The 27,941-nt window shown below is 44.7% G+C and overlaps 2 protein-coding genes across 2 annotated transcripts in view; one reads left to right on the forward strand and one right to left on the reverse strand.

Annotated features, from left to right (window-relative positions):
• Positions 1–13,411: 13,411 nt before the first annotated feature.
• bcat1 (branched chain amino-acid transaminase 1, cytosolic) lies at positions 13,412–20,469 on the reverse strand. The gene is made up of 11 exons (XM_079294206.1): positions 20,393–20,469; positions 20,090–20,135; positions 18,787–18,981; positions 18,487–18,597; positions 18,271–18,390; positions 18,001–18,161; positions 17,642–17,784; positions 17,257–17,342; positions 17,020–17,160; positions 15,898–15,972; positions 13,412–13,517 (listed from the first exon to the last, which is right to left on the reverse strand). The coding sequence occupies exons 2-11, from the start codon at positions 20,117–20,119 to the stop codon at positions 13,479–13,481; spliced, it is 1,101 nt and encodes a 366-aa protein (XP_079150332.1). The 5' UTR covers positions 20,120–20,135; positions 20,393–20,469; the 3' UTR covers positions 13,412–13,478.
• Positions 20,470–22,132: 1,663 nt separating this feature from the next.
• The window catches only part of lrmp (lymphoid-restricted membrane protein), a gene marked incomplete at its 5' end in the record, with an annotated part of 28,177 nt that continues 22,368 nt past the window's right edge, over positions 22,133–27,941 (forward strand). The window contains 11 exons of the mRNA XM_079294891.1: positions 22,133–22,775; positions 23,411–23,521; positions 24,012–24,189; positions 25,408–25,466; positions 25,563–25,638; positions 26,143–26,301; positions 26,392–26,509; positions 26,946–26,996; positions 27,155–27,232; positions 27,478–27,534; positions 27,783–27,842. Coding sequence (XP_079151017.1) covers positions 22,133–22,775; positions 23,411–23,521; positions 24,012–24,189; positions 25,408–25,466; positions 25,563–25,638; positions 26,143–26,301; positions 26,392–26,509; positions 26,946–26,996; positions 27,155–27,232; positions 27,478–27,534; positions 27,783–27,842 — 1,590 coding nt within the window. The remainder of the gene's footprint in view (positions 22,776–23,410; positions 23,522–24,011; positions 24,190–25,407; positions 25,467–25,562; positions 25,639–26,142; positions 26,302–26,391; positions 26,510–26,945; positions 26,997–27,154; positions 27,233–27,477; positions 27,535–27,782; positions 27,843–27,941) is intronic.

Below are 27,941 nucleotides of genomic sequence, written 5' to 3' on the forward strand. Positions count from 1 at the left end.
GCAGCTAAATGCTAGCTAGCCGCTAACTTCATCTGTCTGCCATTTGGTGTGAGGCAGGTACACCAAGCTTATCAGCGCCTTCTTACTGCCTGCTGCTGAGTCTGGAACAAGTGTCCACGAGGGCCGTGAATTACAAACAGCAACGCTCCATCTTTCACATGACACATCAGTCATTTAACCCGTTGTTGACACAGAAATATGGAGTCGTGCAAATTCAGTCAGCGCCACAGTCCACATGGTCCACAGTAACCCATGTAGCAGAGTCCAGTTGGACTGACTCGGTCCACATTCAAACACACACCTTGTGCACACTACACGGCTTGCGGGCCGCATTGGTTTCCCGACATCGAGCGAATGTGGTGGCGCACAACAATTGTGAATTTGCGATTTTGAAAAGATGTAAAAAGATGGAGACAGATGAGAGAGTCGGTGCGATGAGATAATGAGAGACAGAGAGAGAATGAGAGGGAGAAATGGAGGGAGGTGGAAAGGTGAAGAAGATGTGGATGGGTGGTGGGGAGGCAGATTGTGTGTGAGAGAGGCGTTTAATCCCCAGAAGCATCCTGACGGCATCTGCTCTGTACAGATGGGGACGGAGGGATGCTGAAACACACACACACACACACACACACACACATGTCCACACACGCCCACTGTGTCACAGTGAAAAAAAGCACTGTTGAATGTTGGAACCCTTTTTCTAACACCCTTGAGGATCCCGCTAAACATAAGGTAAGGGAGCTTGGTTGAGTTCCATTATTTCCCACTGCTATGAAGGCCACCGGAGCTCTGTCATCAGCTGATTGATGAACACAATGCTCCTTCTTTCTCTCTCTCTCTCTCAATATGTTATGGAGATATAAAAAATTTAAAAAAGATTTTGCTTTCTATTTCATGCTTGTGGAGGATGCGACTCACACCCCAGAGAAGGAGGCCGGAGCACGTGTGTCCGCTGCTTTGTACAGTCGACACGCTCCAACAAGAAATCTACCAAGACTGGTTTACAATTATAAGGAATTTAATTCCACTGATGCAAGTACGATTACAGTTAAACATTGGAGTACATACTCCTATGAAATATTACAATATAAACCCATTTTGGAAAAAAACTACCTCTGGTCCCATGAGACAGCCGTCGCAGGAAACCGCATGCTAGTAAAAAGGCAGAAAAAAGACTTCTAACTCCGCCCACATATTCGTTCGCGACTCCGCCCCTTCCGTCTATCTCAATTGCTATTGGCCAATTTCCCTACGCACTTCTGTAAACACCTATCTCACATCTCTCTCTCCCTGAGCAGCTAACACATTCAAATCCTGTCAGTTATGACTTACTCCCTTCTATGATAGTCCTTCAGTATATAAGCTAGACTTCTGCAACCTTGGCAGAAGCTTCATGTCTTATTAGCTACTAATCTTACAACACTTTATGTTTATCTTAATTAAGCATTCCCAAAACCCTTATGATTATGACTAATTATGAATTCTTAATTCTTAATTATTAAACACTTTTATTATATCTACTAACTACAGTTTTTTGCTCAAATTTCTTACATGCTGCAGCACAGGAGTTTGAATCCCTGGATTGTCTGGGGGAGTGAATGTGTTACGTCTGGTTCATTCTTTCCTGTGTGGCTACACGTATGCAAGCTCCACGTGAACTCACTTCATCACGATCATATTCCGTACAACTGAGGTTTGTTTCCAGCTGGTTTCAGCAGCTCTCCAGTTCTCCAGGTCAATTTGACCCATGACCCTCATTTTTCGGCCAACAATGCCATCCTGACTACTTTTGCTTTTCAAGCTTGACATTCTCACCTCCTACTACAGCTTGGGCTGCAATGCTGACTGAGCGAGGCATCCCAGCTGTGAGATACTTCAATTTGGCGAAACAGGCTCCATGTGCATGCTGGTGTTCTTGAAGAAACAAACTTTATCCAAGACCTCCGGCAGTATATTGGAACTATATGGCACTCGGCTTTTCCAAGCACCAAACTAATTAATTCGACAAACTCAACAGCCACGTCTCTTTCCAAGAAAGCATGACCAAGTTGCTCAAGATGATCCACAGACCTCGTTGTGAGTACTTTCATGCCGGAACTATTTTATGTCAAGTTTGTCTGTTAGATGCTCCACATAGTACGGCCAGTGCCTCGCTGTCACGGCCCGTAATCCCATCAACCAGCAATCAGCAGCATCATGTCTGTCAGCTTAAATAAACTGGTCAATTGCACGGCGGCATGGTGTCTGCAACCAGTGTGACACGGTGTGAAAGACTGTGTGTGACTTCTCCCTCTTAGAGGCAGCGATGTGGGGCAGCAGGAGAAGATACTTTTGAAGCTCCTGCTAGATGTACAAGTTGTTGGAAAGATCTCAGCTCAGCGCTTGCGAGCTCCACTGACTCCATTGTCTGGTCTGCCTCGTTTGGCGCCGGGCGTTTGCAGCCAAGTTGGAAACAACATGAACAATTGTAACATTTTAGAAAAACAAAAACATCACAAAATAGAATGTGAGAACAAGCGACCGTGCAATTCATCCTGTTTGCGGTTTATGCCTCCATCTTACGCGTTTGACCATTTTTAACCCCGTAGCTGTTGTTCTTGTGCTTTTGGCGCCGTCACCTTGTTAATCTATCGTCGCTTGTTCCTTTTTAAAGGTGGAGGATTTATTGTCAGCTGAGACGCGAAGGTGAGGTCACGGCGTATCGGAGTGGTGCGGACTGCGGCGACAATGGCCATTGTTCCCGGGGACCAAAGGGAAGTGTCTGCATGGGACTTCCTGCTGCAGATAGCCAATAGCTTACATGTTTGCAATTTAACACACCAGTCATATCAACAGGAACAGGACTCTGTGGTATTGACTTGGTGTTTCGCAGCTCAAAAGGCACGTTTTTAAATACAACCATGGTCTGTACAGCATTGCGAAGACTACATGTGAAGGAGGTCAATATGCATGTCTGCAGGAATGGCATCGCTCTACAGCACAAAAAAGAAGAAGAAAAAAAGCCACTGAACTGCAACAATATCAGTGTTTGATGTGTACCTATTTATTTCCCAGTATCTACCCCTGTTAAATTATAGGCACGATCAATTTTGATAATGCAAGGGAGCAGCGGCATCTGGCAGAAAGATAACCATCTTGATTATTCCTTCTCATGGAGAGTTTTCTCTTTCTTCTGTGCTGTACTTTCTTTGCCTTTCCGAGGTAATGGTAACAATTTTCTCCTTTCAGTCTCACTCGAGGCCTCTTTCTCTCACACTGGTGAAATGTGGCGCCGTTGTTGTTTTGTTTTTTCCCCCCCTCCGTCTTTTGCTGCGACGCTGAAAGCCTTTTGACCTACAAAGTAGGGTTTTGTGGATAGATTGATGCTTTCACACAGTGACATTAGCTGAATCGCCGGTGTTTCGGAGGCCCGCGGTGCCACTCTGGAACAAATGCCCTGGAATTTTCCCAAATAATCCCCCTGTGTGCCTGCCTGTGTGCGGTAAAGCGTTGATCGCCGGGGGGAAATGGAAAGCATCCATCTATAATATTTGTCTGTTTGTCAGTCGGTCTGCCTACCTTTTTACTAATCGTTGTCTTTCTCGAAGGGGGAGGGATGGAGGTGCGGTAAACTTTGATGTGAAAGGAGATATAGATGAATAAAGGGTGCTGAGAGGGGCCGGGGCAGGAGACGCGGGGACTTTGTGATGACAGCTATGGTATTAACACTTGGTGACACTGGTGCAACATGGCATTATACCTTGACAGCGATGTGAGGGAGGCAGAGAGAGAGAGAAAGGATGAAAGGAGAGAAAGAACACTTCCGTGTGTCTCGTGAGAACGAGATCTCATCCATGCAATGTTTAAGCCTGCATTAGTCGAGATTGGGATGTAGAAATATGCCCGTTACTGTAATTGCCATGGTGTCTCAGCGAAGAGGAGGACAACATCTCCAACAAATGAGACAACAGATTGAAGTTGCTCGACAAAGCACAGTCCCAGTGAAGAAGAGCTGCACTCCCGTTGATTTGGAGTCCGATTTCTGACACCTGATAAACAGGGCAGCCAGCTTGTCAATACATGTTGGAGTGAGACAGTAGCGTTACTATCATTTTGACATGGTCATGGTCAGGGTCGTCCTGAAAAGGGATTATATTGACAATATCTGAGAACCTCTGCAGGAAAAGAGGGAGTTAAAATCAATCTCGAAATGCTCCTAAATGTGCGTGTGTGTGTGTGTGTGTGTGTGTGTGTGTAAACCTGAAATACGCATATCCACACCGATCTGTGCGTAGTTTTGGATACTCATGAAGGCGTGTTCCAAACTGCACACATACAAATCAAATGTAGACAATAATGCATCACAGGTTACATTTTTTTGCGTGGAGTTTTGTGACTTTTTCCACGGTCTCCAGCTCCTTACAGATCCACAACTGCATGCTGAGATGTCTGGGCTTTCGATGAAATCATGTGCGATTTCTATTTTCGAAATAGACAGAATAGCTTGTCACCCCTCGATTAGAACGCATACAATTACCAAATACACTCCATATACAGTAGCCTTATATGGTAAAACACAAGTTATGGCATGTGAGTCATGTTCTGCCTTTCTTTCTAGTGGTTTATCATCATTGTTGTTGGCTTCTCAAACCACGGGGAGAAAGTCACAGCTGAAAGTTCTGAACATTCCTAGTCCGTTCTTTGTTTTTTTAAAGGGGATTCTGGGAAATGTAGGAAGAAGCTGACTGAGCGAATTAAAATGTCCGCCGGTGTGAGAATAGAGCTGCGCCGCACCCGAGTAATCTTGTCTTTGCGTACACATACGAGTCATTGTCAAGCCTCGCAAGCAGTGGGTCACAGCTGAGGGGAGTTCAGAGGGTCCAAGACCAGCAACGCCAACCTCCCCCCCACTCTGCTCGAACACACACCCACACACACACACACACACACACACACACACACTGCCTTGTCAAAGGACCCTTTGTGCACCGTTGTTTTTTCAGGGGAAATACTCTCTTTATTCCTCTGTGGGGAATATAAAGCAGCGATCACCTAATCACACATACTGAGAAACCCAGTCAGGCCCACCACACACACACACACGCTTTATAAAAACACATGCTCAAACACATGCAGAAACACATACACCCTGCACACACACATTTGTATTGACACATGTAAATGACCACAGGTTAACAGGCTAACACACACACACACACACACATACACACACAATCAGACACAATGGGTCATTTATGTCCCTCTCTGCACCCCACATTCATACTTGGCAGGCGGGTGAAGGCTCTGTTGTTTCAGTGACCTGGAGAAGTTATGTGCTCTTAATTTATACATCAGGAAACACACCTCTCTCTTTCTCTCTCTCTCGCTCATACACACACACAAACAGAGGAATGTTCTGAGTCAGAGCTGTCTTTAACATGCAGCAAAAGTCAACAAACAGGCTTGATATTAAAATCGAAAAAAACCCTGATTTGTGGAAAAACAACTGAGAATAAACCTCCACCCTTATTTGGAGGTGGTAGAGGGAGAAAAGAGAGCGAGGAGTAAAGCAAAGCAGAAACCTTCAGCTGCCCCGGGGCAGAGTGTAATATTGATGATGGTTGCGAGACCTCAACTGTGGACACGGACACACACGCAGTGGTGTGGCAGCGGCATATATACGTTCAGGACAAACCCTTACAGAACCAGGACAGAAGACATGCTGCTGAAAATTAAAAATACTCTAATACAAGAGTGTGTGTTTATGTGCATGTGTGTGTGTGTGTGTGTGTGTGTGGTACCCACTGAGCGCTGTGCTCTCCCATGGGAGTAAATGCTGAGAGTAAATGGCAATTACTGTGTTTAACTACTTTTATCTGCGCTCAGAGGCAACCATACATCGCCGATTCCACAGAACATCATTAAAGGACACTTACACACACACACAGAGCCACACAAACACACACACACACACACACACACACACACACACACACACACACACACACACACACACAGAGCCACGTCTGGTGGGTTATCCATGCCTGTCACATCGTCACTTACTCAATTTGGAGTGATACAAATACCGGCAGACATATTTCAATAATCTGCTGGAGCAAATTATGATATCTGATTAGCAAATGATGGAAAAGGGTGTCACACACACACAGCAGTCAATCCAACACACACACACACACACACACACACACACACACACACACACACACACACACACACACACACACACACACACATTTGCACAGTTCTTTGTGAATGCAGGACTTGCAGTTGATGGATAGACCCATCAGTTAAGTGTTATGATGTGGATGATTTGTGAGGCCTGTACAGTTAAAGTGGAAGTCAGTACGGGACAATCAGACAGTGTTACAGTCAACCTAAGACTTTGGTTTTAACCAACATCCTGAAGGACATTTGGACTGCATCCAGACATAAGGCCACGTTGTATAGGCCAGCAAAAACCTACAACACACAGACAAAAGCATTTCATGAAATATGAAAACATATAGTAATAAGAGAAAACTAAACGATGGAGAGAGAAAGAGCAACGAGGGGAAATGAGGTCGTCACTGATGTCAAGAGTAGTATGTAAAATGCATTGATGTATTTTGCAGCCAGGTCTCTATATTCCTATGAATAACCCATATTCAGTGCATCGACAAATCATTCTCATCAAAGCAATACCCCTTTGCAATGAGTAGAAGAATGACAATAAACTACTTCAAGGAATAGGACTCACTGATCAATTAAAAATCCTAAAAGTACACATGTAACTGCACTGTTTGCGACTGTAGAAGCCACAACGGGATATGTATGTTATTCTTTCTTTTGCAATAATGCCTTGATTTAATGCCATTTGCGTTTAAAACTTGTACAGTAGAGCAGCTTGGATTTGACTTTCGAGAAGAAACAAATATAAAGAAGGGAACACCGAATAAACACAGAAGAGAAAGGTACCTTCTCTCCACCTTAATGTGAGTTGGCATTTGACAGGGATGTGTCAGACTTGTGTGAGTAATGAGAGAGAATGACTATGTGTGTGTGTGTGTGTGTGTATTAGAGAGAGAGCGAGAGAGAGAGAGAATCAGAGAGAGAGAACCTCACTCTAGCTGCTGTGGTGGTATGTGCTGTTGCTCTGCAGACAGACAGACAGACAGACAGTTGTTCATTGGCCAGTTGGCCGCCATGGTCGCTGGGCTGGCACAACGAGGTGGTCAGCATGAAACGGGTGGCACTGCTTGTGCGTGTTAGAGTGTGTGTGTGTGTGTGTGTGACTCACTCCCACCTGCAGGGAGACAGAGCATTGCCAGCCGCCAGGCCTGGAGAACATTACTCACCGTCAGGACCGACGTCTCCTTTTGATACACACACACACACACACACGCACACACACACTGGAATATTCAGCACACCACTGAATAATAAGTAGGTGTCCTGCATTCCGAGACAAAATGTGCCCACCTGCGAATAAAGTACATGCTTCACCCACAGGGACTGAAAGCGAAAGCACGGAGAGGTTTTAATACGAACCGTGCTTTGTTTATCTCAAAATAAAATCATTTCCATTTCAATTTTCAGACATTGTTAGAATGATCATGAACAAACAGCGTTGGCAAGAAGATTGGCAGCCTCCACTCTGCATCTTATGTTGTGAGTCATCTCGTCTAATTTTATTTGAAAGATCTGCTCGGTCGCTTGATGGCACGAAAAAGAAGAAGGCATTCATCTTGATCAAGTATGAGACTGTATGAAAACGATCAGGGCGGAAAATGATGTTACACTTTTTAAAGAGCCTTTACTTTGGATCCTTGACTCAGAGAAAAATTGCATCACCCTTTCCACAAAGGTGCAGAAAGAAAAACATATGCTGTGCTTTTAATATGTTAAAGGTACATCATTTTCACATGGACATATAAATCAGCAATTTCCCCAAATAATGTCAAACATAACAAAAGGATGCATCCTATCTCCTGTCAATTTTAGCCACTCTTTATTTTACTCCTCTTCCCTTCAGCAAAGAATGAATAAATAAAAAATCTCTCTGTTTCCTACACCCTCTAATAATTTGCATACAGTCCCTAAAATGTGCTAACTGACCTTCTAGGGTTTGGAAGAGGTAAAAGGTGAAGAAAACAAACAACAAAGACAAAAACCATGATCCAAATATATATAATAAATGTGCATGTCACATCTTTAACTCCTTTGCTTTACTGCGCTCAACCACAACAACCAGAAAGATGATGTCAAATAAAATCAGATGCAATTAGTACAGACTGAGGTGAATACCGAAGCAGCAAAACGGCAGATTTTTCTCGCCCTCGGTACAAAATGAGACTTCAAGTGCCGCGTGACAGCGGAGCGTCTCCATTACAACACTGACGAGAAATAAAACAGCTTTTACCACAAAGCAAATCGGGCTTTGGCTCTGAAGCCGCGTGAGTGACACTGATCTCTCTGTGCGTGTGTGTACGCCTGATCTTCATCCGTCCATCTATCCATCCATCCATCCATTTACTCTAAGCTCTTAAGCAGCGCTGCTGTTAAAAAGTCCCCTGAAACTCTAAGCCAAGAGCGATAACATGAGCGGCAGAGGGATAACGTTGATGTAGAGTCAGACACACACAACTGACACCCAGTGTTACTCTCGTGTTAACAAAACCCATCACGGTCTGTCTGTCCGTCTGAAGGCGCGCGCACTAATCTACTCTTAATCACAAGCTCTTATTTACAAAAAAAAATACATTTTCCATTAATGCAGCTGAGGGGGGGGGGGGGAGGGGGAGGAAGAGGATGATGGTGATGGCGGTGATGGTGGTGATGATTTTGTGATTAAATGATGCCACCGTTGTGCTGGTGGATTAGGACGGGCGTGGAAATAGATTAGTTCTGCAGTGGTTTTTCATCATGATTGGCAGGCCTCCAAAAACTCCCTCTCCTCTTTTTCTCTCTTTCTATCTCCCTGCCCCCCCCCCCCCCCACACCCCCACCCACCCACCCTATTCCTAAAGCAGAGCTTGGTTGAGCTCTATGGTTTGTAGGCTGCTAGCACCACCTGCTGATGAAGAAAGACCTGACTCCCCTTTGATTTCAGCTGAACGGGGGTTGTGCAGCGTAGGAGACGGCTTGACCCCAAAAAGGTTCCTCTGGCAAAGTAAAGGAAGGAGGAAGGAGGGGGAGACACAACACGCGCACACGCAGCCTGCGAGGGAGTCGATGAATTGTGTGAGGAGAATTAAAATGATGCCATCACAACACTAAATGAGGGAAATGTATATAATGGATATAATATGATGAACAATTGTGCAATCTTGTCAGTGAATGTTTTGCAGACACGTTGAGTGAGAACATTTTGCAGAGGATGCGTATGAAAAAACATGTCCTCATTCATTTCTAGGACACAGGGTTGGTTTTGGAGGCGAGTGGTGGCCCAACACCTTCCCGAGACACTTTTTCTTTTGATTCCTCTCCCTTTGTATTGACATACATGGTACCGTGGATCCCTGGGTTGTCCTGGTCTTATGCCTGCGTGTTCCTTGTGAGTTGTTTCCAGACTCGACTTGAGTTTCTGAGTGACAAACTTTCTGGACACGTGTTGATTTCTTGCGCTGAAATGCAGCGTGCGTATGCGTGAGTGTATTCAGTAAACGTGTGAAGTTCTGGAAAGAGAGACTGACCACTCCTCTGCCCTTCAGCATCAGCGGCTATCGCTCCCCTCTCTGCCTCCTCGTTAGGGATTCTGATAGAAACAGAACACGTAGACACACACACACACATATAAATGCACTACACTCACAGAACACACAAAAACACAGTTTGATTCTAATTGGGTGACGCAGAGCCACTGATATCATCTGTTATGGTGTGAGCGGCCTCTGCAGTCACACCGCCTCCGAAGAAGACTTGAGGACCGAGGGAAGGGTAAAGAAAAGACAAATAGAAGACAAACTGGCCTGGGAAGGAAGGAGGAGAGGAGGGAGAGCACAACAACAACGACAAAAACACAAAGTGGCGCCGAGTTCATTAATTAGAATTTCAAATTGGACAAACTCAAGATGACAGCGTTGCGCTTGTCAAATCAGATCATGCCCCGGCGGGGTGAGAGCGAGGGAAGAGAGGGAAGGAGGCACACTGCTCAGAGCCAAACACCACTCTTAGTAGCTGAACGGGTGCCATCTCTCTCTCTCTCTCTCTCTCTCTCCTCCCCTCTCTCTCTTTCTCTCCATTTCCTCTGATTACGCCGACTGCCTCCCCTCTGTCCCCGCGTGAATGTCAAGGCCGCCTTAACAAGAAGTGACAATTAAAACATCATCGGCGTCCTCTGGCTGAATGGGAGCGGCCCGCCGGGGTCCCTGCTTTCTGTGAGGGAGAGAAAAGACTAAAAGAGATGGAGGAGCTGGAGGGAAGAATACCACGAGCTGAGAGAGATGCAGGGAGAGATATACTCTGGCAATGTATGCTGGACTATTAGGCCAATACAGCTTAATGAATTCAACTGATATACATTTATATATATGATTGGATGTGTATGTATGAGAGATGGAACAAAGAAAACAACCACGAGACATACAGTGCACATTATAAAGGCTTTAAATCACCACGTTAAGACAGATTCAGTAATACTGGGCCCATGAGATCAAACCGTCCATGTGAAATCAGGATTAAGGGGGGGGGGGGGGCAATAAATGTGTTTCTCTTGATACATTGTGTGAAGGTACTGTCCCGTAATCAGATGAAAAAAGCAGTTTTATGTTGGTACAAAGGTTGGCTGTTCTCCATAGCCCTATTAAAACGAGTTACCAGTTTATTCGGTAAATCTGGTGAGTTGAATGCAAGCCAATATCTTGTATTTATGGGGGTGAACAACAGACCCATTTTCTGTTTGGAAGGACAGTGACGTCATTTCGTGGGCAGCACGAATCTGGAGGCAGTGTACTTCCCTCAGCACGCGAGCTAAGGCTGGCGAGAAAGTTGTGTTGGCTTGTTGTTTAACAAAGGCTGAAGAACATAGTTGCTCTGAATATGTACAGCTGCTCGCTCTCTAGTCACCAGATTTCTTGACCCCTACTTTCTGACGCAATGGCCAGACATTTACACACCTGATAGAGAATCCAAGGGGTGCAGAGTGAACGTGTTGAATCTTTGAATGCCCGTAACTATCCTGTGGAAAAAAGTTGCTCTTCCAGCATTGGCAACAGCTACCGACACCGCTAAGTAAATCATATTTGCTGTTTAGTGCTCCTGGAATGGTTTTAGTAGAGCGTTCAACAAGCCCTTAAAGAATCATGCCACGTGTCCTCACCTGTCTCGATGTCATTTACATTAGATTAGACGTCATTTTGATGATCCCTGTGGGCGAATGATGGCGCGCAGAGGTTGATTTGTAGCTGATGATCATTAAACAAACCATTGTGGGCATTTCATTGCAAGGAAAAGCAATCGGAAGAAAGGAAAGGAATCCAGAGGTGATGATACATGCTGTACTTTTACCAGTGGCCTAGATTAAGCGGGCTGGATGGTGTTTGGCATTTTGAAGTAGGCCTATGTGTTTTGCGCGTGTACTATATGTGTGTGTGTGTGTGTGTGTGTGTGTGTGTGTGTGTGCGGTGAGTACACCAGCTGTGCCACTGCACACAAGAAAAGAGCTCGTGCCAAAATGAGCTGTCTTCACAAAGAGCCAAAAATCATCCAGCACAAAGCTGGGCACCCCCTTGTACACACACACACACACACACACACACACACACACACACACACACACACACACACATCACACACATATGGACATCCATTGAACGCACAGAGGCAGAAACACAGACAGGACCTCAGTTAATGAGGCATACATTTAGGAGTGGACACAGCGTCCTGAGTTTTCATTTTCACACTAGTACAGTGTATCTTGAATTATGTCGCATGTGTGTGTGCGTGTGTGTGTGCACATGCGTGTGCAGAGCAAAACAGCCAAGGGCTCTCCGGTTTGATGGCTCTCTGTTATGACTCCATTATGCTGATGGCTTTGGTTCTGTTCCAGGTTCTCTAGAGTGTGTGTGTGTAGGGTGGCAGGAAAACACTTGCACTCCTCAGCATCATTTAGGATTGTGGAGATGCTCTGCAGAGCCTGGCTCACCCTTAAAGGTCCCGTCCCTTTGGAAAGCACACCTCTTTGAGTGGGGACTTTTATTGCACCTGGAACTATCGTGCAGGAGCTAAACGTAGACCCGGGTCCCTCTGGTCCAAATGCAAGTTTAGTTCCGAAAAAAGGTTCTTGGTCCTCTGGGAAGGTTCCTGAGTTGGAAATACCCTATTTTAGATACAATTATTATTCTATTTACAATCTTTGACATGGTTTTTTTGTGATCAATTGTTTTATTTTGGGAAAGCAGAACAATATTCATTGCCTAAACAAACACAAAGTACCACGAAGGAAGGTCATCCCAACCACCATCCCAACCACGCCCTTCCTTCCCACAATACACCTACATCACAGAGTACAAACAGTCACAGAGTAATATCTCTCTTTTTAACATCGTATTTAAACTAACAGGGCAAAATACATTCGACAATGATAATCACCATAAAGCCTGACAGTATTAATATGGAACAACCCTTGTGTTGCATTTACAGTACGAGACACCACTGATCTGTAATCCATCACCTGCATTCACACAAACTCTGGGCCATTTCACACACGATGTCTTTTATGAAAGACTGATGAATACTATTTGTCCAGTACTATCACTGACTGAATAAATAGTTCCACGGGGTAAGTTTTATGTTACTTACAGTTTTCCGTTACATTTGTCTGATCCTCTTGCCAAAAGGTGATGTTTGCAGTGGCCCTGGCTGCAGAATCTAAATATTTAAAATGCTTTTGTGCCTACAATTTAGAAACATGAACTCTGAAACAATATAATCGTGCAAACTGATAATTAAAAGGAACATTTCACTGTCTTTGCACTGCCTTTCTAAACTGAAGCTCATTGTAAAACTTTGAGACAGCACAATGTTTTCACACCAGACCCACAAGAAGATTAGTGAATTAGTTAAATTAGTAAAAGTCCTCTTGTAGATGCTTTGTAACTCTTGCACAAGTGATGTGAAATCCTGTGTAACTGTAACATCTCACATGTGTTTTCTCTTGTTGGTGTTTAGTTCCAGCCACAGCTGTATCCTGGATGTTGATTGGAAAGCAGCAGGAAAAAGCTACTGTAAGTTATTGTGCACTATTGCATGAGGCATTAGCCTACTTTTGTTAATTATGTTGGACAGTTGTGTGCTTGTCATTAATCTAAGCTTAAAAGGGGGCAAAGTGGTGTGACACACTCGCCGCAGAGCCAGCATATTGCAGCATAACTACACATATTGCATTGTTACATGTTGTTTCCTTAGTGACGCGAGTGCACAGCAGCCTTTCCATGTTGCATGATGGTCTGACCTTCTCATACACACACTAATCGTGTGTGTTTCGCGCCTCCTCTTCACCGCTACACCAGGAAAGTCCAGTCGCTGGCCGTGCGTCCATACTGTGAGGGAACAAAGGTGATGAAAGGGTCACAGGAGAGTCCTCCGGGGGGCCCCGACAAACATCTCACGTCGCGGAGCACGAAACTTCTCTCGCTTAATTGCGAGCAAAACACAAATCAAAAAGTGAAATCAAATATCCGTGAGCAAATCTGCAAACTCAGCCACCGACGGAACACAACACAACAGAGCAAAAGGAAGTAGAATTTAAAAAAAAAAAAAGAATAATATCAAAACAAAATGTTCCCCAATCCGTGACAGCCGCAGAGGCAAATCCAATTATTTGTGTCTCATGTTGCAAATTTGCTCTAATGGTCGAAGTGAGAAAGTAAATAAGCGCCTGCGAAGGGGAAACAAAAGAATGTGATTTCTAATTAACTTGAAAGAGGAACAGCAGGGCGACTTAGTAAACCCATCTTTCATCTGCTGCCTCAGACCACTCGTTTGTTTGTGGCACAATGTTGTCTTCAAGAGGGGCGGGAGGAGGAGCGCGCGTGTGTGTGTGTGTGTGTGTGTGTGTGTGTGTGTGTGTGTGTGTGTGTGTGGGGGGGGGGGGGGGAAATAACACCGCACTGCTTCCCTCCAAATGAAATGTCAACAGATTTACCAGCGCTGCGGAAGGAGCGCAGCGTTTTCCAGCGTTTTGTCGATTTTATTGTTCATTAAGCTTCACCCCCCCCCCCCCCCCGCTCCACAACTCTTCCTCCTCCTCCTCTTCCTCTCCCACTTGTTCGAGGCTTCATTTGCAGCATTTTGGCTTTGAAGATCACAAAGGCTGAGGCAATAATTGGGTTTGTGCAATTACAGCGAGCTTAATGAGAGAATTCAGGAGTTTGTCTTGCCCCTATCTCCAACTCTCCACGCGCCACCATTAGGCCGACAACCGTCTCTCTCTCTCTCTCTCTCTCCTCCCTTCTCCCCCTCTCTGAAGCACTGTCGACTTAGGGAAGATGTTATCGGATGTAAAGACGCGGTTAACACATTGAGAACACACATCACGCATGCACACGAGGCTGATGCAGAGAGCAGATATGCTAATCGGCTGACCAGAAACACAAAACAACAAAAACACAGACGCAGCACAGAAAGTAAACAGAGCAAGAGAAAGGGAGACAAAAGTCCCGAGTTGAAGAGATAAGACGCGTCAACTGATCAAAGTGTTTCGAGGACATTCAGGAGATTAGGAAGATTCAAAAAGTGAAACCCAAAGAAACACAATCTGCTCGTGTCATTACGTGTGAGTCTGCAGCGCCACCAGTGAGAATCCAGTCAAAGTCTATGACTCATCATCCGTTTGTCAATAGAAACAACTAGGCAAGGGCACACTGACGTTTAATTATGAAAGATTTATGAAAACGCCGGTAAATCAGAAATTCAAAAGTCGAACTCGTTCATTCAGCTTGACTGTGTTCAGTTCAGTCATGCATTCTAAGCGCTGGCAGAAGAAGCATTCAGATCCTTTTCGTGAGTAGAAGCACCAATGCAACGATGGAAAAATACTCCATTACAAGTAAAAGTTCTGCAGTTCTGACCCCTGACTGGACAGGGGGAAAGATGCGGTGTACGCTGTGCCGAGACCTTCTCAGTCTGATGGAGATCTCAACCTTTCCAAGTACAAGTGAGGAAATAAGGATCACATTCAAGCTCATCACACCCCTACTAATAATAGGCTCATTACACAGCGCAATAACGATACATAACACGCTCATTAACACAAACTGAGCCTTCAGCAAGGAGCATTATGAATCTCTTTAAACCTGTAGCGCTGCTAACCGCTGTAGAGGTGCCGTGTTTGTCGGCTATGTATATTACCAAGTCATTACTCACTACCTAATGTGATAATTGCAGGAAGTGGATATACAATGAGGACCAATGGGGCTTAATACTTTGATCTCATTGCGTTACATAATAACCACTCAGACAGCAGTCCAGTAATACAATTATGGAGACGCAAGATAAGTTCATATTTGGAGGGAATATTTGCTTTTGTTGGGTCGTGCCTTTCTTCGACCATATTTTCAATTTAGTGAGTAAACATTTCTATTCATTTCACTTTCTTTTTTTAATTATTGGGCAGAGATGTGAGTGTAATGTGAGTGAGAGATGTGAGTATAAATGTTCTGGGCATTGTCACGAAAGCTGCTGTCACTTGCACTTCCATCTCCTACAATCATATCACTGAATACTGAATTCAAGTTGCCTATTAATACATGGAAATAGAGTCCTGAGGGTGACAGGAGTGTAAAGAACACAGATGTTCAACCAGCTGTTACTGCGAGGGGGAGAAACATCTGTAGGATGAGTGTGTGTGTGTGTGTGTGTGTGTGTGTGTGTGTATATGTGTATGCGAGCATGCTTTGGTGTGTCTGTGCATCTACCAACCTTTATATCCTTAAGTTCCTTTGCTATCCGTGAAGCCAACTGTGGTTTTTTATCCTGACAGGGGATGTGCAAGTTCTAAGACACACAAAAACAAAGAGAATGGACTTGTTGCAATATAAATCATGAGAACATGGAGGATATAAAGTAAACATATTATGGTATTAAGCAAGAAGCCAAAGGACTTTCTGAAGATGAAACTGTCCATGTGGTCACAAGAGACCCACAGCCTCAGTCTGCAAAGCACTAAGCTCGTAAAAAGTTTTAAACTATTCGCATGCAGTACTTTGTAATAAAGTAAAATCTCTTTTTAATATGAAAAATGTTATCGATTAAAGAAAGCAGAACTTATTTTTACAATTGAAGTGAAATAAAAGGAGGCTCTAGACGTAAAGTCCAACTTTGAGAGGGCAAAGTGGGAAGACGTAACGTTTAAGACTGAGGTTTTAGCTGCAGCCTTTTAGCTTAGCTTAGCATAAAAACAAGGGCAAACAGCTAGCCTGGTTCTATCCGAAGGTAATAAAGTCTGCCTACCAGCGCCTCTAAAGCGTGCAACACATTACATCTCTTTTGTTTATTCCGACAAAAAAGGAAGCGTACAAATGTAAATTCGCTGTTTTTAATAGTTTCATACTTTACTTTCGAGGCCAGGGGGCAGTCACTTCCTTTAGTCTGGTCGTCACTATGAGGTTACTAGAAAACCTGTAATCCTGTATCCATGGAACAAATGCATTTATTTTTACATTTGAACGGAGCTAGGCTAACTGTTTCCAAGTTTTATTTTGCTAAGCTAAGCTAATCAGGTTGTAGTCTGTAACTTAATATCTACCGGAGAGATACAGCCTACCTCTCTGAGTGTGGTACAAGAAAGCTAATAAAAGCACTTTTGAAAATTTCAAACAATTCCTTTCAAAGCATACATAATAATACACATATAAACGATATCGAGTACACTCTGCAGTTCATTTCCATTAGTGTCCATGGCTGTGTTCATATTGAGATTAGGCTACATGACAAAAAATGTATTGTTGGAGGAAAATGTGTTCCAATTGAATTAAATATGTATTAAACTGTATTAAACTGTATTAAATACAATCAGTTTGTCTGCCGCTCTCTCGCTCTTACCTCTCCCTGGTAAACAATGTGTCCAATGGGACAGATCAGGCAGGCAGTACCGGTGCCAAATACCCCTTTGACCCGCAGCTGCTTCAGAGCAGAGCACAGCTGGCTCATGGTCAGGTAGCGCTCCGTCACCTTAAACTCCCCCTGGGCACAGAGGGACCAGAGGAAATGCGATGACTATGTTGGAATATTCATCCATGCACGTTGACCTTTATGGTTGTTTTGGTCGCTCTCTCTCACCCATTTCCTGGTCAGTTCCAGGATGCTCTGTCGGGTTACACCTGGGAGTATGATGCCATCCAGAGGTGGAGTTGCAAGTTCCTCCTCTGTAAAATAATAAAGGAAGAAATAGAACAAAGTAAAACGACTGAAAAAAAAACCTACCGCTATTCCTGGAGATGCTGTATGCAATTATGTTACAGTGATATTGTTCCGTCAATCTGATCTGTAAAACGTTTTGTATCCAAAGCACATTGCTGTTCATAACCTTACCATGAGAGTGAATATTATTTGCATCCGTGGTGCATGTGGAAGTTGAACCATTAACCCCTTTGACCCCTTTCGCCTACAGCAAAACACAACAGCTTGTGATCGGCCAAGTGCGGCTTCTGGTCGTGCAACTGACCTCCATCCTCATTGATCCAGTGCAGGAAGATGTTCATGGTGCCTATCTCGGTGATCTGGTGGTCCTCCCCGTACAGCCACAGCACCTGCTGGCACCCATGATCCTCTGCTTCACACTGGGCGAACAAAGAACACCCGTAGTTTCTGCGGAAAACCCCCCCAAAAAAAAAAACGGTTGCATGTTTTTTCCAATGTTTTATTTGTTTGAATTCAGTGAAAGACTGTGCTAACAGAAGAATATGTCATGTTGTTTTGGATGGCGGAACTGTCAAAAGCGCGATAGCAATAGCACAATTCAGTGCAATGATTGATTATCAGTGAATAAAAACTAAAACATGAATGCAGTAAGCGCCTACCCACCCTCCCATCTTGTAGTTTCCGGTCCCTCCTTTCCAGGCCCGTGTGTACTTTGGGTCGGCCCACAGGGACAGACTTTCTGCCTCACTGTTGAAGTGAGAGCCCACTCGACACACGATCACATACAGCAAGGCATTGGCAGGCTTCTTTAGACCCAGAGATTGCTGCCGTGGGCACGTAAACACATAGCAATGAATATTAAATGTAATTTAATTAAAAAGAACATAACCGCCTGTCTCCACATATACTGCAACCACTCGCTATTCCTCTTACCTCACTGCCAACAAATGTCGGTCTGATGTACAGACTGGCTGAGTCTGAGTGAGGAACCCAGTCCTGGTCGATCTCTACCAGTCGCCTGATGCACTCCAGAAACTCTGACTGATCAAAGGCCTGGAGGAGGGGGGGAGTTGGACAGAGAGAGAGAGAGAGAGATGAGCAGAGAGGAGGTGGAGCGAGAGAACTACACATTCTTCACATCCATCTTACTGGAAGGCACACTCTCTTAGCACTGTTGGACATGCGGCTCATGTTGAGCATCGGTCTGAAGAGGCGCAGTTGGTTGTCGTCCCCGCGGAACGCCTTCAACCCTTCAAACAGCTGGCGAGAAGAGAAGAGGGTAGAGATCAGGGCCGTAGCCAAGGTTTTAGATACACTGAGTTCCTCATACATCCAACCCAGGCACCTAAAAGCAGTATGACCAGTCAAGTCAGCCTCCTGACAGAAAGCAGCAGGAGAGGACATATGAAATCGAATAGGTATAAAAGGTTCGTCTGAATGCTTTCCTGCCTGTATGCCGTAGTGTAGTGACGAACAGGCCGGGTGCAGTGACAGGTTCCCAAAGGGCTTGATGAGCGGAGCCTGCCAGCCCTCACTCGCACTCCACTCTACGGTCAGCATGTGGTCAGTGAAGACGGTCCCGAAGGCGACCTCGTCCTGTTTGGCCTTTGGAGTGGAGGACAGCTCGATAACCAGGTCAGCTGCCTGGTCACAGCACAAGGACAGCAGAGAAAATGGTGACGTTAAAGGAAAAGGTGGACATGAAACATTCTGGAAAGACAGACACAGTACCGGTACCTTTACTGTGGCAGCATCCATCCAAATAAAAAAATCGACCCTTTTTAAATTCATTTAGTGTGCTCGCAATGCAAAAGATAAGGGGGGGGGGGGGGGGGGGGGGGGGGGAATCAACTTGTTGCCTGTTATTCAGATTGTTTTGCAATCTGTGTTTGGCCAGCAGGGGTCGCTGTCTGACTGGCTACTTCAGAGACCGCTGCCAGCAACATGACCCACAGTCCAGTGACCTGACACCAGACCATCCACACAGTCACGCGACTGAGACAAAGACAAACAGAAAGGAGCTGTCAGGAGAAACAGAGTGCTACTTTCTTTAGATCTGCAGTGAAGCTGTCTTTCTCAACTCCCCCTTTTAGAAGTCAAAGGCCAAAGATACAGAATAGAATAGCATCGAATTAGCATTGAGGGAGCTTGGATCTCAGCCCAGACTCTAGCGTCACTTATTTGTCCCCATGCTACCTTCGTGGCGCTGCAGTAACAGCAGGTTGAGAAATATTACGCGTCATATCTATCAAGAACAAGTGGCGTCCTCCTCCTGCTGTTCGGCTACACAGAATATTCTGATCCTGCCTCTAAAGAGTCAGATTCTTTCTCTGTTCCACTTGGTTGGGATTAGACTGGCTCTTTATCCCCTCTCTCCTGGTGCAGATAGTTGTTTGCCCCATAATCCCAGATTACAGTACAGGAAAGTGGCGGGCGACCACAGTACAACACGTGTGAAAGAGGTCAGAGTAATGCAAACGACTGTGGCTCTCGAGGCCTTTCAGTGCTGCTCCTGGCACCATGAGGGTAAGAAGCAGCGCTGGAGTATCTTCTATGAGGAGTGACAGGGAGGTTTTTTAGGTGTCAGGAAGCCAAGGAATCATCAAGATGCTGCAGCTGGAGCAGCTACTGGGGGTATGTGCTCTTAAATCACAACGCCATTCAGACATCAGGCTGAACTAACACCGATTGAAGTTCAGCACACCATGTGTTCTACAAACCAAACATCCAGTTGAATAACTTATTTCAATACCTTAAAGCTTGGAACGCTGCCGTCGGCCATTGAGATGGTGGAAATGCTGTTTTCATGAAAAGAAAGAAAAAAATAAGACATTACATATCGGCTAAGTGGTGACACTGCATGACAATCGTCCACATAGGAGCTTTAACGTTAGGTGTCCGAAAACATCTGTAATTTGGCAGCTGTAACATCAATTATTAACACGATATGTACCGACACACACCGCCAGATTAAAGCACAACCTGCGTCACCAATATGTATCCACCAACACTCACTCACGCGTAATCTAGGAGTCGACATTGTTGCATAAATTACCTTCGGACCAGGAGAGACGTCTGACACAGGGGTTGAAAGTTATACCGTGCACCTTCACGTCTTCCCTGCTAAACCGCTTACAGTTTAGCTCAGGTTGAAACCAGTCCCATTACCGTGATGTCACGACAACAAGCGTGCCAATTACCCCCAATTCATATTGCAGCACCCCTGGCATGGTGACACTGAACTGCTCCGAAGCGGTTCAATGTTATTATCCCTGTCTAATAGGTCCGTGTAGATAGTTACCGTTCAGTCGAAAATACGGAAATGCTCCGTGTACGTTTTGATAATCTGTTTTATTGTTCAGTCGAAAAAATGAAATTACGGAAATACCATGGTTTTCCCCTTTTTCGTTTAAAAGCAAAAAGGGAAATGCGCTGTCATATTTCAGTTTTGTTGCTTTTTTTTGTCATGTTTTTTATAGATTCCACTGCAATGTGGAACTTTCTGTGTGTGTGTGTGTGTGTGTGTGTGTGTGTGTGTGTGTGTGTGTGTGTGTGTGTGTGTGTGTGTGTGTGTGTGTGTGTGTGTGTGGTAGGAAGTCGGCTAGTTGTAGTTGAGACACTAAAAGGGGGGACTGACAATGGGCACAAACGACTTAATTGACTGGAGTATGAAAACTTATAATACCAACAAATATGAAGTTCACCCGCAGCCTGTTGCATTGGGTGCAGTGTTCCCTTCAAGCCGCAGGGAGGCGCTGTTGGCTTATATTTATAACACCCACCAGGTTTTCCGTTAACTCTTTCTGTCTCGAGCGGCGTGTTTCAAACATACCTGCGCGCGTCTCTACCGTTAGCCAAACATTTCGACGTGGATATTTGCTCCCACAAGCTTTGAGAGGTAAAACAACCACTGTATTATGCCTGCTAAATGCTATCTGAGGAAGTAGCACGTCATTTGTTTGTTTTAGACTTGGTGTTCGGCTGCATTGTGCTTGTACGGAGATACGTTTGTGCTCGAGTCGCTGACCAATTAAATACAAATCCTGTATTGTTAGCTGTCCACACTTTTAGTGTTGGCTTCTAACGTTAAAGCTTTTAATGCTTGTTTCTTTCTCAAAGGGTAGCTTAACCTGAAATAAATACACTCATGAAATGAATTGTAATATCAAGTTTACATTTTATTTCTAAAGCTGAGGAGTTGTATTAGAAATTTAAATATATTTTCTGAAATACGAGTGTTTGAAGTTTAAAAGCGAACTCTTGTATTAATTACCTCGTCTGCGCACCTGGTGCTTTAGGTGATGCTTTGATTTTGATCACATGTGCTTTCATTTTTTCACGCTAAGAAGACGCGGGATTAAAACCGTATGCATGGACAGTGATTCCTATCATCATTTTGTGCCTTCATTGAACAGTGTGTGTGTGGTTAAAATTGGATTCCCCATTCATCCCACTCATTGTTCATATTGGGCTACTCCATATTGGTCTCAAATATTCTCTGTAAGCGGACATATATCTTGTTCCACCATTGCAGCTTTACCTGCTCATTTTCTTGGAGTTAATCCAAACAGTGAAAGCTGTTTAGTCTGAATGTGCCAGTTATCCAGTGCAGGAGAAGTGGTGTTCATCTACCAACTAAATAACCGTGGAGGTTTCTATTTTCATATTTCTATATTCCTTTGTCTCAATTTAACCAACTTTGAATGCAGTTACACAAAACATTTTTTCTCTGTTTCTCTCCTCAGACTTCAGCCTCCAGCTGGGAAGCCAGCTCTGCAGCCCTGCCGCCAGCAGCATGGACTATTACACACCCCAGTCCAATCGACGCCACAACCCCGTGGACAGCATCTGCCGCAAGCTGCAGACTATTCAGTGGCGCGGTGACCGCGAGCCCAATTCACCGTTTCAGATTCCAAAGCTCTCGTCCAGCAATTACGACAGCCCGCAGAGTGGCCTCCGGCACAACCTGGAAACCATCCTGAAGAAAGGGAGCCTCCACAGAGACGAGAGGGGGAACGGGAGAGGGATGGGCACTGCAGCTTCCCAGAGGAGCAGCATGGTTCCCCCTGGCCCTCCCTCCACCCCAGCATGCAACTCCTCCACGCCAACGAACGTCACGTACACCATCACTAGCACTCCAGGCGAGAGGAGAAGTGCTGATGGGAGCGATGTAAGCCAAGTCAAGACATGGCAGAGGTATTGCTCGACACCATCGGGCCCGTCCAAGGACTCCTCTTACTTTACGGTCACGCGAGGACCACAGTCGGTGCCGAGCGAGAGGCCGAGCAGGAGCCCGCCTCTGAGTCGTACGTTCTCCCCAAACCACAGCACCCTCTCCTACAACCTCAACTTCTGCTCAGCAGACACGGGGAACTCGGCGGAGTGTGAGCTGTCCTACCCAGCTCTGGTCGTGAAAAGACTGTCCATGGGAGATCGAGGTAGGTAGGAGCGGCTGCTGTTGTAGCCGCGTACTTGCAGCGAACACAAAGATAAAAATGTGAATTCACAAGCTTTTTTTTTCCCCCAGAGCTTTCAGCCACATGTAGTGGTCGTCATCAGCAGATGGAGATTTTCTGTTTGCCGAGCAAACTCCATCCACTGATGAGGAAAGTGAGATGAGGTTGAGAAGCTTGTCAGTTGACTTTGGGTTAAGACTTATTTGTGATTTGGTGCAGAGAAGGTTTCTCATCCAAACAGAAAAGTCATGGAGTCCAGTAAGGCTGCATCACCAAGCAGCCAAGGCCAGCAATTTCCAAAGGGCTTCAGGACTCTATAGTCTATTATTTCAGTTCCATAATCATATATTGGAACATGTGACCAGGTTGTCTCCCAGCTTAAAATAACTGAAGTCATTGTGTGTGAAAGAAACGAGGGTTAATGATGGCCCAGTAGCCAGTTTCTAGTTGTAGCCTCAAACTAACTCATTCATGTAACTTTGTAACGGCGAGAGTCTAGTCATCGCACTGTGACAGTAGTTAATGCGTCTTGTCTGAAAATGCATCATGTGCTCGTTTTACTGCGCAACTCAATACACTTTGTTTGGTTTGTGTTCATGTTGCATGTTCATGCTCAGGATCCTCAATGACGTCTGAAAGCAGGAAGGAGAATATGGCAGAGATCAGCCTAATCTGTGAGGAGAATCTGCTCGATACCATCTTCCATGCCTGCGACACCCAGCGCCGAGGTACGCTCGCACAAACGCACACGGCCATGCGTCGTTGGCTCCAGCATTTCAGTCTTCCAGCGAGCTAAATGCGGCAGCCTAATTGCTAATTCTAACTTGTCATTGAGTATACTGTTGTGTGTTTTTCTGTGTCGAAGGCAGAAGTAATTCACTCAGTATCGGCATTGTTTTGTGCCGCTGAGCTTTGGCAACACAATCTCTTTTATTTGTTAAGTTTTCTCATCGGTTGAGAGTTCTTTCAATATTTTCAAAGCTTCTCTGCAGTGAAGCATCTTGTGCAGCAGAGGTATGGGGTATGTTATGGGTCCATCTTTAAAGAAGTACGGAGAAACAAGTTAGTCATAATTTAGACTTTTGGTTACTTCACCTATAACTGAACCAAGTAAGTGCGTTTGTGCTATACTAACCATCACAGTTCCAATGGGATAAAAGTCTCCGGGGCGGTGAGATGATGGTGTTCCTGAGTGTCTGTGTCGCCGTCATCTTTCAGGTAAAGTGTTCGTGTCTCACATTGTGGACTACCTGCGGCACACCACCAGTCGCAGCTCAGAAGACAGCGGACTAGAGGACCTTTGCAACATGCTGGATCCAGAACACAAAGACGTCTCCATTGACCTGGACACGTACCACGCCGTCATGAAGGAGTGGATCGATGCCTGCCGCAACGGGTACTGAGAAGCCGACATTGAAAATGAAGGGCTTTATTCCAAAAATGATTCCTTAGGCACATGATCGTTTTATTTAGGAACTGGGATTTTCAGTTTGGTTAATTTGGTGAGTGAAGATCCTGTAACAAAGTCAAGCTTTTGTTGGAGTACCTATTTTTAGATTGTAGGTGGGCCAGTTGAAGGTAACTTTTAAAACTTTAAAGTGTGACAACTGGCACCGTTTATAGACGGGGATGTGGTAAATAAACAGTTCGTGCAGTTATTGGTTTCAGTTGTAGTGAGAGTAAATTAAAACAAATTCTTACGATCTTTTTGTGTTTGCTTATGTTGTAATCAAGATGTGCACTATGACTAAATGAGTCGCCACACCTCTGCTCTTTCTTTCTACACATTTGTAGTTGCACAGATGCAAAGACGGCTTGTACCGTCTTCGTCGTTCCTGTGATTTCTTTTTAGCCTTTCAGGGAAGAGCGACTCAGTCTGTTTGAGTTATGCAAGTAGATTTGTGTAGGCGGATTATGCATCATATAAGCATGTTGAGAATGTTTCCATTATAGTTGCAGCTGTGTGCATCTCCATTTAACGAGGTCTCTTTTTTTTATTTTTCATCAGAGGAAATTCTGCGTCACACTCACTGCGCTCCGTCAGGTCTATATGAAAGTGCATTTGACACATCCGATGTAGTTTGACATGACTCGGATGGTGGATTTAAAACAAAGTAAAAATATTTCTACATCTCGCTCTCTTATGCAAGTGGTCACATTTTGGCAAACCTGGTCGAGATGATGCTTCTAAGCCGTTCTGTTCTGGTGTTTAGAGATTGGCCGGATGTGTGGGCTGAAAATAAAGCTGGAGACTTCAGTCTTTGAAGGGCTGCAACTGCTGCCATAGACTTCATCTTGTTACTGACGAGACCAGAGGCTCCCTGCATCCACTGTGGATGAATTAACATGCTTAAAAATAGTAGTTGCTGACCACACGCTAGTATAACTGTCAAATGAGCAGGGGCTGTGCTCCAGCCTGCAAGCTCTTTTTGTTTGACTGAGCAGAGAGCTGAATGTTTGTTTCTTTTAGTTCCAGGTACCAAAAAAAGAGCTCAACAAATCATTTCAAAATGGTTTTAGGGGTCTAAAAGAAACGGCATCGTGCATGACTGTCAAGTCTTAGAAAATATTGTGTAAATACTTTAATTTGATGTTGGATGTCTTTGTATCTCAGGGAAGAGACACCAGATGACATCACTCAGGACTCGGTCAAACTCAGGGACAGCCTGTGTGGTGAGTGTGGTTGATAATTACAAATATCTTTGCTTTTCATTTCCTTGTGTTGCATCTGATTTTGATTTGTGTGCGCTCTGGATATTTGTGTTTTAGCCAAGAGGTCCATCCTGCTCAATATGACCTCAGGAAGCTTGGAGGGCTTTGGAGGGGAGGCATCCAGAGTGGAATTGTAAGTGATGTGGGTGGGTGTGAATTAGTGGGTGTGTCCATGTTGTCCAACCTCGTTGTCCAACCTCATTGGGCAAGGGAGCCCTTGTCCAATGAGGTTGGGGATTGGGTTAGAGTGGTTTTTTTGTCCATCAATACAGGTGCGTGCATCCCTTTTGTGTACAGCAAGCAATAAAATAGTTTTGGCTGCAGTGGGAAAAATGCTATGTGGACACACAGCCCAAGTTATTAATAATATATTGAATGTGTGAATTTTCCCTGCGGAGATACTGATAGGCTCAATAGTGTAAGATGCAGTATTGTTTTATTGTTGCAAATTACTTCATCGATCTCGCTGCTGTATGATTCCCAGCTGTTTAAAGTCGTGTAAAAAGTAGCCCACACTACATTTGTTTAGTCGGAGGAAGACATTGTCTGAAAGTTTGTTTCAAGCCAAACGTATGAGAGAAGGTGGCACTTGGAGGCCCAATTTCACCCTTTCCTGTGTGTTTCTATCTCCCCTCAGTGAGACCTCAGAGCTGGTGTATTGTGTTGCTGACCTTCAGATGAGCAACCAAAAGCTCCAGGAGGAGGTTAAGAAGCTGAAGCAGGTGGTGGAGGGCATGGAGGACTGCAACCAGAAGCTGGCAGAGGAGAATGAGGAGCTACGCAATCAGGCCAGGGTGTAAGAAGCACTTGCATGCAAATACACAGCACCGATCCAGTGCAGCACTCTGTGGTTTGCTGACTTCCATCGGTGTGTCCTCTCGCACAGTAACCAGCAGCTGGCCCAGAAGGAGAAGATGCTGAAGGAGGAGGTGGAGGACATGAAGGCCACTCTGAGCTGCACGGAGGAAGACAGAGCTCGTGCCTCGGCACACTGCAAACATGTGGTAAGTCAAACTCCGGCGGCACAAAGAGGATCTGTGAAATGCGTTCTTCTTGCATGCTTCAGTGCATACAGAACGCTTGAGTCTGTTGTTACAAGGGGTTCTTCCCTTTTTAGACAGTTGCAGCTGAAATGTATTGTACAGCATTGCAAACCAAAATGATTGTGAACTCCGTTTGGATAAAAAAATGAAGATGCTTGTCCTTTCAAAGCAGGGAAATGGAGCCATGTCAGCCATACAGAATGTTTAATATACGTCATACACATACAATTTAGAAAATGTTCGGCATCCTTAGAAAACTGATGCAAGCTTTGAACAAGGCCTGGTGTCGTAGGCACAGTAACGTACACGTCAAGCTGTCGGAATGTAATGGAGCAGAACATGTATGACTGAGCATGCATTTCCACAGTTGCTATCGGTGATTTTTCTTTCTTTGCAGGAGAGAGAGAACCAGGGTCTTATTGCCAAGATCGCGTGTCTTCAGGAAGAGGTACTCGTGTCAGAGTTGACAATACAATCAATGAACTGACTTCACAGGGAGTCAGTAGTGCTCGTCCATTCATACAGTAGCTAGATTAGTCTATTGTTACAAGTTCATACATAAAGGATGTGACCGGCTGCCCTAACTCTCCTCTGATGGCTCTCCAGAACTTCAAGGTCACCATGGAGACAGACGAGCTTGGGAGGAGGTTAACAGAGCTGTGTGACATGAACACTGATCTTCAGGTACCGTTACTATAGTTCGAATTTAATTTGCATTATTACATCTCTGCTCTGCCTCTTCGTTCTCCTATTCTCCTTCATTCACAGTGTCATTCTCTTAATCTTATTCTTTCTCGCCCTCCGGCATTTTTGAGTATGTATCTGTTTTCCTTCCTCACATTGAGCTGTCTCAGGTACATTAGAATCACTGTGCTGACCATGCTACGGTTGTACAGTGCTTTCTGTAACTTCCCTTTCGCTGTCCTCAGGTGCAAATTCACTCTTTTGATGCTGTCGTTGGTGAAAAGGAAGCTGTGATACACGAGGTCAGTGCCTTATGTTTTAAGTATCCATTTTACTGTAAAACTACTTGTGGTCATTTCACTATGCATAACATTCCTTGAGTGCATTCAGCAAAACACTGGCTCAGTGCGAAACCCTGTAAAATCGTATTCGCTTCAGCTACCAATTATGTTGCTGTTAAGTTAAAAGAAAATACTTAATTTCTGGATGATTAACAGATTCTTGTCCCGTTTTCTGTTTCTCTCAAACTGATGTTTACTTTCTGTTACAGAAGTACAGACAGATAAATGAGCTGAAGTCAACAGTGGAGGAATACTCCTCCATCACAGAGGTCAGTGGGTTGAACTTCATGTCATTATTTCTACGCATCAGCAACCCCCCGCTAGCTTCTCATAGATGCTCTCTTCCTGCTTTTACTTGTTCCTGATCT

This window comes from Melanostigma gelatinosum (assembly GCF_949748355.1).
Source record: "Melanostigma gelatinosum genome assembly, chromosome: 22".
Taxonomy (NCBI): Eukaryota; Metazoa; Chordata; class Actinopteri; order Perciformes; family Zoarcidae; genus Melanostigma; species Melanostigma gelatinosum.

Excerpts from the sequence above, each read along its gene's own strand:
- bcat1 (XM_079294206.1), bottom strand. The coding sequence starts at position 20,119 with ATGGCCGACGGCAGCGTTCCAAGCTTTAAG. Across the intron at positions 18,391-18,486 it reads CTAAGAGAGTGTGCCTTCCA|GCCTTTGATCAGTCAGAGTT; the intron begins GTAAGATGGATG and ends CCCCTCCTCCAG. Across the intron at positions 18,162-18,270 it reads CGACATTTGTTGGCAGTGAG|CAATCTCTGGGTCTAAAGAA; the intron begins GTAAGAGGAATA and ends TGCCCACGGCAG.